This window comes from Mesoplodon mirus (genome assembly GCF_964341445.2).
Source record: "Mesoplodon mirus genome assembly, chromosome: 7".
NCBI lineage: Eukaryota > Metazoa > Chordata > Mammalia > Artiodactyla > Ziphiidae > Mesoplodon > Mesoplodon mirus.
The window spans coordinates 33,196,064-33,210,652 of NC_138983.1; the positions used below are offsets into that span (position 1 = coordinate 33,196,064).

A 14,589-nucleotide genomic window follows, 5' to 3' on the forward strand; every position below is an offset into this window, starting at 1 on the left:
ACATTCTACATATATGTGTTAATATACGATATTTGTTTTTCTCTTTCTGACTTACTTCACTCTGTATGACACTCTCTAGGTCCATCCACGTCTCTACAAACGACCCAATTTCATTCCTTTTTATGGCTGAGTAATATTCCACTGTATATATGTACCACATCTTCCTTATCTATTCCTCTCCTGATGGACATTTAAGTTGCTTCCATGTCCTGGCTATTGTAAACAGTGCTGCGATGAACACTGAGGTGCATGTGTGCTTTTGAATTATGTTTTTCTCTGGCTATATGCCCAGTAGTGGGACTGCTGGGTCATATGGTAGTTCTATTTTTAGTTTTTTAAGGAACCTCCATACTGTTCTCTATAGTGGCTGTATCAATTTACATTCCCACCAACAGTGCAAGAGGGTTCCTTTTTCTCCACACCCTCTTCAGTATTTACTGTTTGTAGATTTTTTGATGATGGCCATTCTAACCAGTGTGAGGTGATACCTCATTGTAGTTTCGATTTGCATTTCTCTAATTAGTAATGTTGGCATCCTTTCATGTGTTTGTTGGCCATCTGTATATCTTCTTTGGAGAAATGTCTATTTAGGTCTTCTGCCGATTTTTTGATTGGGTCATTTGTTTTTTTTGATGTTGAGCTGCATGAGCTGTTTGTATATTTTGGAGATTACTCCTTTGTCAGTTGCTTCATTTGCAAATATTTTCTCCCATTCTGAGGGTTGTCTTTTCGTATTGTTTATGGTTTCCTTTGCTGTGCAAAGGCTTTTAAGTTTCATTAGGTTCCATTTGTTTACTTTTGTTTTTATTTTCATTACTCTAGGAGGTGGGTCAAAAAAGATCTTGCTGTGATTTATGTCAAAGAGTGTTCTGTCTATGTTTTCCTCTAAGAGTTTTATAGTGTCTGGTCTTACATTTAGATCTTTAATCCATTTTTAGTTTATTTTTGTGTGTGGTGTTAGGGAGTGTTCTAATTTCTTTCTTTCTGAGTCAGTTTTTCTGAGGTTGGTCCTGGTCATCAGTATTTTATAAAAACCCTCCATGTGATACTACAGTGAGGACAGGGCTAACAGCTACTGATGTAGAATTGGAAAACTGATGTTCACAGCAATCTCATTAATTCCTACTGCTTACACCTGGCTTATCTCATTCATTTATATTACTCTCTTGGCCTTTAAATGTAACTGAGTCTACAGCCTATAAATATTGAGCACTCTCTGCACTAGAAAGTGTAACTGCTTGGAAGTAGAGATTTCAAAGACTAAAATCTAGGGAACTGAAATCAGGTTAGAGCGAGAGCATTCATGCTGGTATAGGTGGAGGCAGCTTTTTGAAGGGACCCAGATCGGGGCCTCCACCAAGGCAGTAGATGCTTATGGGACTTACTGAAGGCAGAGGAGCAGCTAGTGACAAGGAAGGACAACAAAAGTAGAAAGAGAGTGGAACAAACAAACAACAAATAAAGAATTTATGCCTCTCTCTTGACAAGAAAAGTAGATCAAAATATTGCTTTGGGGAATCTTAGCAAAACGTATAGAACTTTTCAGGTTTGCCTTCAGTGGGACTATTTTGTTTGTTTGTTAAGTTTGACGAAGTCCTGGTTCTTTGTCCTTTCAGATATTTTGGCCACCTCATGGCGTGAATGATTTGCTCAAGGCACTGATACACCAGTACAAGGGCAGGAAAAAAGCAACTGAATTCCTCCTAATCCAAGGGCTCAAAGCAGGACATTGAAGGATCAAGCCTGAGCATTACCCATAAGGGTGCAGGCCAGAAGCTTCCAAAATTCTTATTTATTTTTAATTTTTAAAAATTGAGATATAATTGACATGTAACATTGTATTAGTTTTAGGTGTACAACATAATGATTTGATATACGTATATACTGCAAAATGATTTTTTGGTAGTTTTAGGAAAGTATATCAAGAAACAAGGGCACTCTCCTTAAAATTAACCCAATGGTATTATCATTTAACTGGACATAAACATTTGAAAATCTTAACTATATCCCTAATTCAAACCAAACTCCTTAGCTTGGGAATCCAGTGCCCCTCCCACTTAAGTCCCAAATTATCTTCTTAGGCAACATCCCACCATTTTCTGTATGCTACTCTCTACTCATATTATTCAGATGTTTTCTTTTCCTTTTTTTTTTCTTTTTGTGGTACGCGGGCCTCTCACTGCTGTGGCCTCTCCTGTCGCGGAGCACAGGCTCTGGACGCGCAGGCCCAGTGGCCATGGCTCACGGGCCCAGCCACTCTGCGGCATGTGGGATCCTCCCAGACCGGGGCACAAACCCATGTCCCCTGCACCGGCAGGCAGACTCTCAAGCACTGCGCCACCAGGGAAGCCCACTCTATTCAGATGTTTTCTTGTCTCTGCAAATTCACTCACACTGTCAGAGACCTATCTGTTCTTCAAACTACAGCAAAAATGTTCCTTCCTGCCCCAAACCTTCTTGACTTCTTCCTTCCTTGGAAGTAAATTGCAGAATATTTTATTTCTACTTCTCACTAACCTTAAATTCTAAATTGTATGGCTTTGGAACATGTTTCAATATACAAAGATGTGAAGGCCAAATTGTTGAGAAATTTATATTTCTAAATTTACTTTGGCAGTCAATAGAGGAAAAAGAGATAGACTTGTTTAACTTATGTTTCTATTCTGTCTTATTTCCTTTGCTATCACCTGATTTCTTTTCCATCATGAAGAGTTTCAGCAGACAATTTCCATTTTGTGAACTAGATTGAAGCCTAGCTTTGAATCTATTAAATACAGCTGTTGTCATTTGCTGTTCCTCAAGCCCAGACATGATAGATCTGTTATCGTGTCAAAGTTCCAGAACTAAAATTTCATTTCACTTATTACAAGTGAAAGCACAGAGTACAAGTTCCATATTTCCTATTATCATTTGAAGGGTAAGAATCTCCCTTCCTCTAATGTAATGTCTCTATAATGCAGGGTTTATTTGCTTCTTGGGGAGAATATTATTGAATCACATTCTTTGTTTGGGGTTCTGTTTGTTTGTGTTTGTTTTTAATATTTTAATAGCTTTCTGTCATGTGATTGTGGGAATGACTCCCTTACCGCTCTAGCAATTCAAGTTCATAGCACCCCTAATTGTCTGATTACATTTCCTAGTGGAACACCTACATGATTCATATCTATCTGCATTTTCAAATTTAAAAGTACACTCTTTAGATAGTAGATATTACATATAAATAGAAAGTTTCATGGTGGCATAAACTAGGGTTGTTAAAATGCTTATGTCCTTGTTTTCATGCTGAATGTTGTTAAAAACATTTTAAATTAATCTTACAATTTGAGTATCGCACTCAGGGGTACTCAGATATTCTTCCTTTGTAGTCTCAACTTGAGAGCTCTCATGGGCTTCAGAAGTGGTTTGTTGAGCCTTGAGAGAGAAAGAGAGAGAACATTAAAAAAAGAGAGAAATAGATTCAACAGAGAGTTCCTACGACTATTGTAAAGCATGATACAATGGCAACATCACACTCAAAGAAAAAGAATAAAATGAAAAGTTATATATATCAGAGACCTTAAAAACTGTACCTTAAATATTAACTGTGAAATTAAATAATTTCTATTCAATTTTATATTAGTGCTGTCCAATGGGATTATTTTCCCACTGTAAATATTTATTTCTTGCATAATAAGCTTTTATTTTAAGGATCCTGGTTCCTCAAAAAAACAGGAATCCTATCGTTTCTCTTTATTTTAAGCCCCAGTATATCTGGGAAATAATAAGCACACATCTTGTTTTTTTAATAGGAAATAAGATGTTTTCTAACATCTCACTGTAATTTACAAGAGAGAATTATACTCACTCCAATGCTTCACTAACAAAGTACTGTTTTATATCTCCAGAAACCCTAAATATTATTATAAATTTCTCTGTGCTACTTTCTACACAGAAATGCCAATGCATACGATCCAAGTTAGGTCTTTGGAAACTTTATTCTTGAAATTAAATACTGACTTGATTAAAAAGAGGCCTGAAATAGGTACATTAGTTCCAGTAGGGTGACTTGTCCAAGTTATTTCTACAATGAGACACTTCTTATGGTTCACATTCCTAGTCTTCTGAAGCACCCTCTGCTTCTGCCCATTCCCAGCTTTGTTACTTCTGTCTTCTCCTGGATAGTATGAGCTCCTGATGTTCTATCATTAAAGCTCCTTCATTTAATTTGGTAAGGTTCAATGTTGACTGCTTGTAATCACAGAGACTTGAATGATACTGGGAGTCAATCAATAAAATAAAACTGACAGTACAACATAAGGGCTGAGATAGAGGTTTGCCATTGAAACCAACAGGAAGGAAACCTAACCCAGCTAGGTAAGCTGTAAAAAATAACACCAGGTTCACCAATGATGGAGATTACATTTTAGAGTAGGTATTCAATATCTTCCTTAAAATATAAATATGCCCATATTGATAAATGTTAACGTGTGCTTAATTATATTTTCTTATGCAAATATTGTGTATTTATGAAAATGCTCCCAGATTTTGGTGGTGAGACTTAGGTAAGAAATATGTGCAGAATAAAAGGTTTTATCTATCTGTTTATTTATTATCTATCTATCTATCTATCTATTTATCATCTATCTACCTATCATCTATCTATCTATTTTTGTAGGCCTTTGTTATTTTGGACAAAATATAAAAGGGACTTCATTTACAATTAAGTTCAGAAAGAGCAGGGGGAAAAGAATGACAGTGCAACTTTACTCCTCCATAAGTTTGCCAAAGGCTACCCTTGTGCTCATATATTAAACAACTGGGGTGCCTGGTTTGTCAATTTCTACATCTATTTACAAAAGTTATCTCAACTCTGCTTCAGGAAAAAAAATTACATATATTAATCACTTTTAACAACTGGAGGAAATTATACATCACTTCACCAATGTGAGCAACAATGCATGAAAAGTTAAATTACTTTAAATACAAAACCTTAGTATTTAATTGCAGAACTGGTTGCATTAAGCGTAATACATGCAATCCTTAATGTAGGCATTTGCTATCAGTGAAATGGCTCCTTTTATTTTTATTTTTTTAAATTTTTATTTATTTATTTTTGGCTGCGTTGGGTCTTCATTGCTGTGTGAGGGCTTTCTCTAGTTGTGGAGAGCAGGGGCTACTCTTCTTTGCGGTGTGCAGGCTTCGCCTTGTGGTGGCTTCTCTTGTTGCTGAGCACAGGCTCCAGGCACACGGGCTTCAGCAGTTGTGACTCCCGGGCTCTAGAGTAAAGGCTCAGTTGTTGTGGCACACGGGCTTAGCTGCTCTGCGGCATGTGGGATCTTCTCAGATCAGGCCTTGAACCCGTGTCCCCTGCATTGGCAGGCAGATTGTTAACCACTGCACCACCAGGGAAGCTCCAATGGCTCCTTTTAGAAAGAAGCCTTATTGATTCTGATGAATTAACAAAGAATGGGAACTGATTTTGGGGAACGATAATGTATTTTGGAGTTAAAGAAATGTGAATTCTGGTTCTGGATTAGCACATAAATAAAAAAGGGCCTTAGACAATGTATACAACTTTGGAGGGCCTCAGTTTTCTGCTGCCCTGCTAAATTAGGTCAAGAACACCTAAATTGCAGTATGTTTTTTGTCCGTTTTTAAATTTTGTTTATTTGTTGTTTAGGGTAGTTTTAGGTTCACAGCAAAATTGATAGGAAGGTACAGAGATTGTCCATAAAGCCCCACCTCTCACACAAGCATAGCCTCCCCCATTATCAACATCACTCACCAGTGTGGTACAAGTGTTATCAAGGATGAACCTACATTAACACATCATAATCACCCAGTGTCCGTGGTTGATGTTAGGGTTCACTCGGGCAAAATTCTATAGGTTTGGACAAATGTATAATAACATATATCCATCTTTATGTTATCATACATAGTATTTTCATTGCCCTAAAAATCCTCTGTGTTCTGCCTATTCATCCCTACCCTCCTCACCCCTGGCAACCACTGGTCTTTTAATTTTCTTCAAAGTTTTTCCTTTTCTAAAATATCCACAGTTGGAATAATACAGTATGTAGCCCTTTCATATAGGCTTCTTTCATGTAGTAATGTGCATTTAAGGTCCCTGCATGTCTTTCTATGTCTTTCTATGGCTTAATAGCTCATAGCTCTTTAGTGTTGATTAATATTCCATTGTCTTGATGTACCACAATCCAGGAATAGGTGGATTTACTGGTGAATTCTATCCAACAATTACAGTGGAATTAATTAATATCTATCCTTCTCAAACTCTTCCAAGAAATAGAAGAGGAGAGAACACTTCCAAACTCATTTTATAAGTTTAACATTACCCTAATACTAAAACCAGACAACGATACCATGAGAAAAGAAAATTGTAGGCCAATACTCTTCATGGACATGGGTGCAAAAATTCTCAACAAATCTTAGCAAACCAAATTCAACAAGACACTAAAAGTTTCAGGCACCATGAACAAGTAGGATTTCTTCCAGGGATGCAAGGATGGTTCAACATTCAGAAAACAATCAATGTGATACACAATATTAACAAAATGAAGGATAAAATCACATAATCGTTTCAGCGGACAGGAACAGCACATGAAAAAATTCAATATGCATTTATGATAAAAATTCTCAATGTGGGTATAGAGGGAATATACCTCAACATAATGAAGGTCATTATGACAAGCCCACAGCTAACATCATACTCAATTGTGAAAAGTTGAAAGTGTTTCCTCAGAGATCAAGAACAGACAAGGATGTCCACTCTCTTCACTTTTATTCAACACAGTATTGGAAGTCCTAGCCAGAGCAATTAGGCAGAAAAAAGAAATAAAACTCATCCAATTGGAGAGGAAGACATAAAACTGTCACTATTTGTAGATGATGTAATATTATATACAGAAAACCCTAAAAACTCAAAAAACCATTAGAACTAATAAACAAATTCAGTAAAGTTGAAGGATGCAAAAACAATGTACAAAAATCTTTTGTTTCTATATACTAAAACAAATAATTAGAAACATAAATTAAGAAAAAAATCCTATTTACAATTGCATCCAAAATAATAAAATGCCTAGGAATAAATGTAAACAAGGAGTTAAAAGACCTGTACACTGAAATGTAAGACAATAATAATAAAACTGCAGAAGACCTAATTAAATAGAAAGATATTCTGTGCCCATGGATTGGAGGAATTAATTGTTAAAATGCTTATACTACCTAAATCAATTCAGCGCAATTCATGTGAAAATTCTAAGGTATTTTTAAGGTAAGAATGAAACTGTACCACTATCTTACATCATACACAAAAATTAATTCAAAATGGATTAAAGACTTGAATGCAAGAGCTGAGACCATAAAACTCCTAAAAGAAAACTTAGGTGGTAGACTCCGTGACTTAGATCTTGGTGAAGATATTTTGGATCTGACACCAAAGCAAAGGCAACAAAGGCAAAAATAAATAAGTGGGACTACATCAAACAAAAAGGCTTCTGCACAGCAAAGGAAACCATAGACAAAATGAAAATGCAGCCCACTGAATGGGAGAAAGTATTTGCAAACCACATATCTGATAAGGTGTTAATAAACAAAATATATAAAGAACTCATACAACTCAATAGCAAAATACCAAAACAAAACAAAACAAACAATATAATTAAAAGTTGGGCCAAAGATCTGAACAGACATTTTCCCAAAGAAGACATACAGGTGGCCAACAGGTACATGAAAAGATGCTCAACATCACTAATTATCAGGGAAAAGCAAAGCAAAACCACAATGAGATGTCACCTCATACCTGTTAGAGGGGTTATTATCAAAAAGACAAGAAATAACAAGTGCTGGCGAGGATGTGGGAAAAGGGCACTCTTGTGCGCTGTTGATGGGAATGTAAAATGGTGCAGCCACTATGGAAAACAATATGGATGTTTCTAAAAAATTTTAAAATAGAACTGCAATGTGATACAGGAATTCCACCTCTGGGTATTTACCCAAAGAAGATAAAAACACTAACTTGAAAAGATATATGCAGCCCCATCAACCTAAGTGTACATCAATAGATGCACTGATAAAGAAAGTATGGTATATATGTATATACACTATGGAATATTCTTCAGCCACAAAAATAATGAAATTTTGCCATTTGGAATAACACGAATGGACCTTGAGGGTATTATGCTAAGTGAAACAAGCAGGCAGAGAAAGACAAATACTGTATTATCTCACTTTAAAAAAATACAGAAAAAGAAAATAAGCTCATAATTACAGAGAACAGATTGGTGGTTGCCAGAGGTAGGGTTTGGGGCATAGTGGGTGAAATGGATGAAGCGGGCCATATCTCCCTAGTAATGAAGACCAAAAAGATGAATGAAGTGATTGAAATTGTTATTTTCTTTTGTTGACTTAATTTAATTCTCAGGGGTCCTGACCAGTAAATGAGATCATGAGCATTTTAAAGGCAAGAACAATACCTTTTTCATCTCTATAACTTCTCACAACTAGCATCAAGGTGGACTAAAGGAAGATGTTTGATATTATCTAAAAGATTAGAAACATCACAGAACTCTTCAGATGAGGTCTCATCTGAACTCTGTGAGGCTCTGGAATAAAGAATAAAGAAACTAAGACTTTGGAATAAAGAAACTAAGACTCTGAGATGTCCCTTGAGTCACCAAAATCAAATAGGTAGAGCCAGTGATTTAATCCAAGCTGTCAGACTCCGATTTCTTTGTTCATCCAACTCCATCTTGATACCTCTCTACTAGGTGTGATAGTGGTTGACAGGATTTGTCACCATTTACTACAAGCCCCCACTTCACTCTCAAATTATATAATAACTTTCCGCAGGGGCTCCAGTTTCTATATTATGAGATACTGGTAAAAAAGAAAGAGGACATCTATAGAGTATTCTTTGCCTTAGGGTCTAGTTTTCTAAAATATGCTTTAACTTCATTAAAGCGTGCTTTTTGACCAAGTAAGTAATTGCTTTAAGAAAATTTAAAAATAATGGATGTAAAAGTTATGCTCTACTTGAAGAATACAAATACCCATATGTGTTAATTAAATCTGCTAAATACATCATTTTATTTTCCTACATCTTCTTTAATTTTGGCCTACTAAAAATCTCTGATGGTTTTACATATTTACAGGTTGTTGACAGATCAAATCATCAGGAGGGGTGGCACGCTTATCATCCAATCATGATCTTCCCAGAGTCATTCCTTCTTTAACTTTAATTCATGTACATAGAATGAGACAAAGTTAGTGACCAGAAAAATTGTCTGTAATGATAATTAAACATATTTTGGGAGAAGATGGCCCAGAGTGTTAAACAAACAAACAAAAATGTTGAAAGGACAATGCTTTCTCCTTGCTCTATCTCCCTCTCTATCCTGAAGGTAACATAATATGGTACAATACACACACCCACACAGAGCTTAGAAATTTATAAACAGTAAAAATCTAGCATAGGAACTGTGCATGAATACACAGCTAATATCATTAATATTGATAATGCCCCAAACATGTTTTTATGTTGGTTGGTGGACTTATGTGTGTTTGTTTTATTATTATGTACACAACTTAGGTAAACACATAAAATAATTAAATGTTATGTCAGTTACAAAATATATCTGTTGACGTGGAAATTGTTCATACTTTGTTAACATAACATGGTTTACACAACATTATGTACAGTATCATCCTGTTCTGCGAAAGTGTATTAAAATGAGTATGTACTAAGCAAAGTTTATGAGAGAAAGTATGTGAGATATTTTTTTTTTCCTACTTGGAGGAATTATGGGGTTGTTCTATGCTGTTTTTAAATCTTTTGCTGTTTTCTGTTTATATTTTCCTGAAATAGCATAGACTATTTCTAAAATAAGAATAACATGCTAAAAATATAAAATATTATATGTAAGAGCAAGATTTATCCTAGTCAGAAAAATTTTAAGCAATATGATGGAGGAATTGAGCCTAGAAACTAGATTTGAGGACGGTCTTATAGAATCAGATTTTGACATAAGAAAAAGAGGGATTTGGGAAGAGGATTCAGACCTCAGAAAAGGTTAAAAGGAGAGAGTTCTAAAACAAAATGAGGTTTGTGAGAATTAAAAATAGTACATGAACATGCTTCAAGGAGAAACTTTCAAAAGTGGAAAAATAAGTTATGTCAAGTAGTTGATGGATTTGACCTCCAGATTGAGGAGTTCAGACTCTATCCACTAAGTAACGGAGAACTTAGGTGGTATATAAACAATAATACTTAACACCTTGACAACCCTAGGCAGAATTACTCCTAGGGTTGGTGCTTGTTAACTTCAGTCATTGCCACACAATTCAGTTAACTTTGTGTACATACATACACACACATTTTTATATACTATAAAATAACACCTATGGAGATTGCGAAGAAAAAGTTTTTATGGGTATTTCTAAACTTAATTTCTAAATAACACAGTTGGTAATGAATTATGAAGTAAATGTAATGTAAATAATAGCAAATGTTTATTCAAGAGAATTATTCTAAATTAATCATGAGAAATAGAATATTAGTGTTTCCAAAGTGTTTTGAATATGAATACTGCTCTACTAAACTGAATTACTAATTACTTGACAAGTAATAAATGTCTATTAATATTTCAAAATGATACAAATCTTTGTTTATATCAGAAAGAATCATTTAACAATAATTTATTTTCTGAATAATTTCCAAAGAATAATCAGTAAATATGTTGCTTATGCCCTGTGGTATTGCTGACAACTTTCAGATCCTAGAATAAGTCAGGAACCTGATTATCACATATATGGATGTATGTGGCCCATATGCACAAGGAGGACGATTTGAAAATGGGTTGGAAGAGTGCATGGATATGGTGTGATTAAAATTTGGAAAAAGGAAGTTAATTTAGGTGGGAGTAAATGAGTAAAGTGACCCTTCAAAAGGGTCTGGAGCCTTGATCACATGCTTGCTGCAGTTCACAGATGGCTGTTAACATAGGTGGAAGCTACAAATACCCTCAAACCTTATGAGGCTTTACTTTGTGACCGCCTGGAGGGGTGGGATAGGGAGGGTGGGAGGGAGACACAAAAGGGAGGGGATATGGAAACATATGTATATGTATAACTGATTAAATTTGTTATAAGGCAAAAAAAATATTAAAAAAAATATATTAAAAAAAATAAAAAAAATAAAACAGGCTTAATACAACAACAACAACAACAACAAAAAAACCTTATGAGGCTTTAAATATTATTCTACAAAACCACATTCCAAGATGTGAAACTCTGAAGTCATTTTTAAGAAGGTAAAGTATGTGACACCAAAATATACAATTCTGCTCACATTTCTTCCTCTGACAGTAGCCTTAAGAAACCTCAGAAATAAGGCCTGCATAATGTCAGTTTCAAAGATATGCCTGATAAAACTTTAAGCTCAATAACTTGTTGGGTAATCATTTGCTCTGCAAACAGTCATTTATCACCTACTCTTTTGGTTAGTGGAAGGCGTGAATGAGGAAGGAAGGAGGACATAAAAATAAACAAACAGGATCTCTGTCTTTATAGAATCTATTATTATGGTGGAGTATAAACAGATTTTTATCTAAATGTCACTTGTAAGTTGGAAAAAAATGGAAAAAATCAGAAATAAGGAGATACATGGATCAACTGCAGTGTATATCTACAAGGAAATAATGTATAAAATAATTCAAATGAATTTTGCAATGAATTTTAAAGAAATGCATTACACCACTCATAAAATGTTAACCAACTGTGTCACCTTCCCTGAACAACTTAATATCTCTGTTCTTCAGTTTACTCATATGAAAAATGAGGATAATCCTGTATGATGGTGGATCCATGTCATGATACAACTTTCAGAACAAATAGAATTTATAATACCAAGACTAAACCCTAATGTACACTGTGGACTTTGGGTGATTAAGATGTGTTAATGTAAGTTCATCAGCTGTAACAAATGCACCACTCTGGTGGGGGATGTTAATAATGGAGGAGGCTGTGTGTGTTAGGAGAGGGGATATGTGGGGACTCATACTTTCTGCTTAAATTTGCTGTGAACCTAAAACTGCTCTGAAAAAGTCTATTTAAAATGAAAAAAAAATTACAGTATCGAATTATAACCTAAAATCTAAAATAAGTATCCACGAGTCCCTGCTGATATAAATAAATGATTGAATCAATAAATAGATGGACAAATAAATAGAAAGGACAAATATTTTTTACAGAAGAATTCTCAGTAACATATTAGACACTCTCCTCTTCAGTAGGTGGAGAATAGGCTTCCCTTGAGTATAGGCTGAAATTAGTGATTCACTTCCAAAGAATAAGGTATGGAAAAGGACAAATACTAGCATTGTGGAGAAATCTGGCAGGCACCATCTTAACCAAGTGATGAGGGTTAACATCACCAATAATGTCATATATCCCTGGTATGATGATAAGAACACCGTGCCTCTGTGGTATTATTCACAAAAATCCATAACCCCCATCTAAGTACAAAAACACATCAGACAGACCCACATTGGGGAACATTCTATAAAATATCTGACCACTAGTCCTCAAAAGTGTCAAGGACATGAAATACAAGGAATGAAAAACTGTCAGACAAGAGGAGACTGAGACATGATGAGTGAATGCAATGTGTTGCCCTGAATTGGATTCTGAAACAGAACAAGACGTTAGTAGAAAAGCTGGTGAAACCCAAGTTAGGTCTGTAGTTTGGTAACAGTATTATACCATTGCCAGTTTCTTAGTTTTGATAAATACGTCACAGCTATGTTAAGATGTTAACATTAAGGGATGTAAAGGATATACAGGAACTCTCTGTACTATTTTCTTAATGTTTTTCTAAGTCTAAAGTTATTTCAAAAGAAAAAAAAAATTTAATGAGGATAATAAAAAGTCTTCCTTCCAGAGACCTGTGAGGATTAAATAAGTTCATATGGGTATAGCACAACTCAATAAAAATGCCAGCTACTATTAGTATTATTACTATTAACATTATTTGCTAAAATTGTTCATGACAAATATGCATTAGTTTCATAATAAAATAATTAATATATTATTATAAATGATTATTGTTGGGTAACCTTATGTCTATGAGCATGTAAATACGACAAAGTATTGATACCATACATATGTTCAAGACAGGAGTTTATCTCAAAGCACAAGCAAATGGCTAAAAGTGAAAGAAAAAAAAACCCCTAGGAAATCAGGCATAGTGTTATTGAATGTTTTTTCACATATTTTGAAGTTGAAAATTAAAACATTTAATCTATTTTGTGCCAAAGAAATATTAAGCATGTGGAGAAGCTAGAGGAGGTCTGTTTTGAACATCGTGGAAGTAAAAACTTAATGAAACTAAGGCCATGTTTCTGATTGTCTCAGTAGTGATGTAATGCAAGTTGGAATTTTACTGGGCCATTGCTGGCCTTCAGCAGCATCAGCAGGAGGGATGAGGAGGAAGTGAGGGCTGACACTTCAGGGAGATACAGGGACACCTTCTCAGTTGTGAAGAATGGCTCTAGGGCTTCCCTGGTGGTGCAGTGGTTGAGAGTCCGCCTGCCGATGCAGGGGACATGGGTTCGTGCCCCGGTCTGGGAAGATCCCACATACCGTGGAGCAGCTGGGCCCGTGAGCCATGGCCACTGAGCCTGCGCGTCCGGAGCCTGTGCTCCGCAACGGGAGAGGCCACAACAGTGAGAGGCCCGTGTACTGGAAAAAAAAAAAAAAAAAAAAGAATGGCTCTAGATGGGGGTCCAATGTTTATAATGTCAGATGTGTGTGACAATTTTAGGCATAGCTGGGTAACTGTGTGGGGAGGTTGGTAGGAAGGGGTTTACATCAGTTAGATGAAACAATATTACTGGGAGCAGGTAATAATCAAAGCACCATTATCATTACACAGTCTTATTCAGGTCAGAGACTCAAGGAGACATAGGGAATAGGAGGATATTGTTTTTTGCCCAAGTGAGAGACCTGGGAAACGTCCAGCAGGATTTCTTAAACGCTCAGCAAAGCAGGTTGGCATTCATGGAAGGATCCTGATTCTAGTATTAATGGGAAACTGAATTCCTAATCTATGAAAATAAGGTGAATACCGGTTTTAGAAATGGTCAGTTTTGTAGAGAGGGAGTTGCCCCTTGTGTCTTTATAAAAGCAACCAGGGAACGTCTCTGTTATCTACATCCATTGATACCATGGTGCCACAGGTGATATAGAGGGTTCTCATACATACGTTTTACCTGTATCAGGAATGATTCTGGAATAGATTAGAATCCAGTAGTAAATTTAGCCATGGAGAATGAGCAGTGGCAAAATTAAAGGTTCCCAGGGATTCAGTGGACTCACTAGCCACATTCTGTATTTTAATCAAGGTCTGGACAATAAGTATAAGGTTATTTTTTTAAAAAAATTAAAAACTGTTTTGTAAAAACAAAAACTATTTGGTGTGTCTCAGATAACTTCAATATGGCAGTTGTATCACCATCCATGAAAAGGACATTCATAGGCATTCACGGCTTTTATGTTTTATTTAAAAATAAAATTAGAATATCTTACAAAGTCTAC

At 35.5% G+C, this 14,589-nt stretch overlaps 1 protein-coding gene across 1 annotated transcript in view; it reads right to left on the reverse strand.

Moving 5' to 3' along the window:
- LUZP2 (leucine zipper protein 2) overlaps positions 1 to 14,589 on the reverse strand; it is a gene marked incomplete at both ends in the record, with an annotated part of 465,699 nt that overhangs the window by 16,603 nt on the left and 434,507 nt on the right. Inside the window, one exon of the mRNA XM_082627973.1 lies at positions 3,319 to 3,411. Coding sequence (XP_082484099.1) covers positions 3,319 to 3,411 — 93 coding nt within the window. The remainder of the gene's footprint in view (positions 1 to 3,318; positions 3,412 to 14,589) is intronic.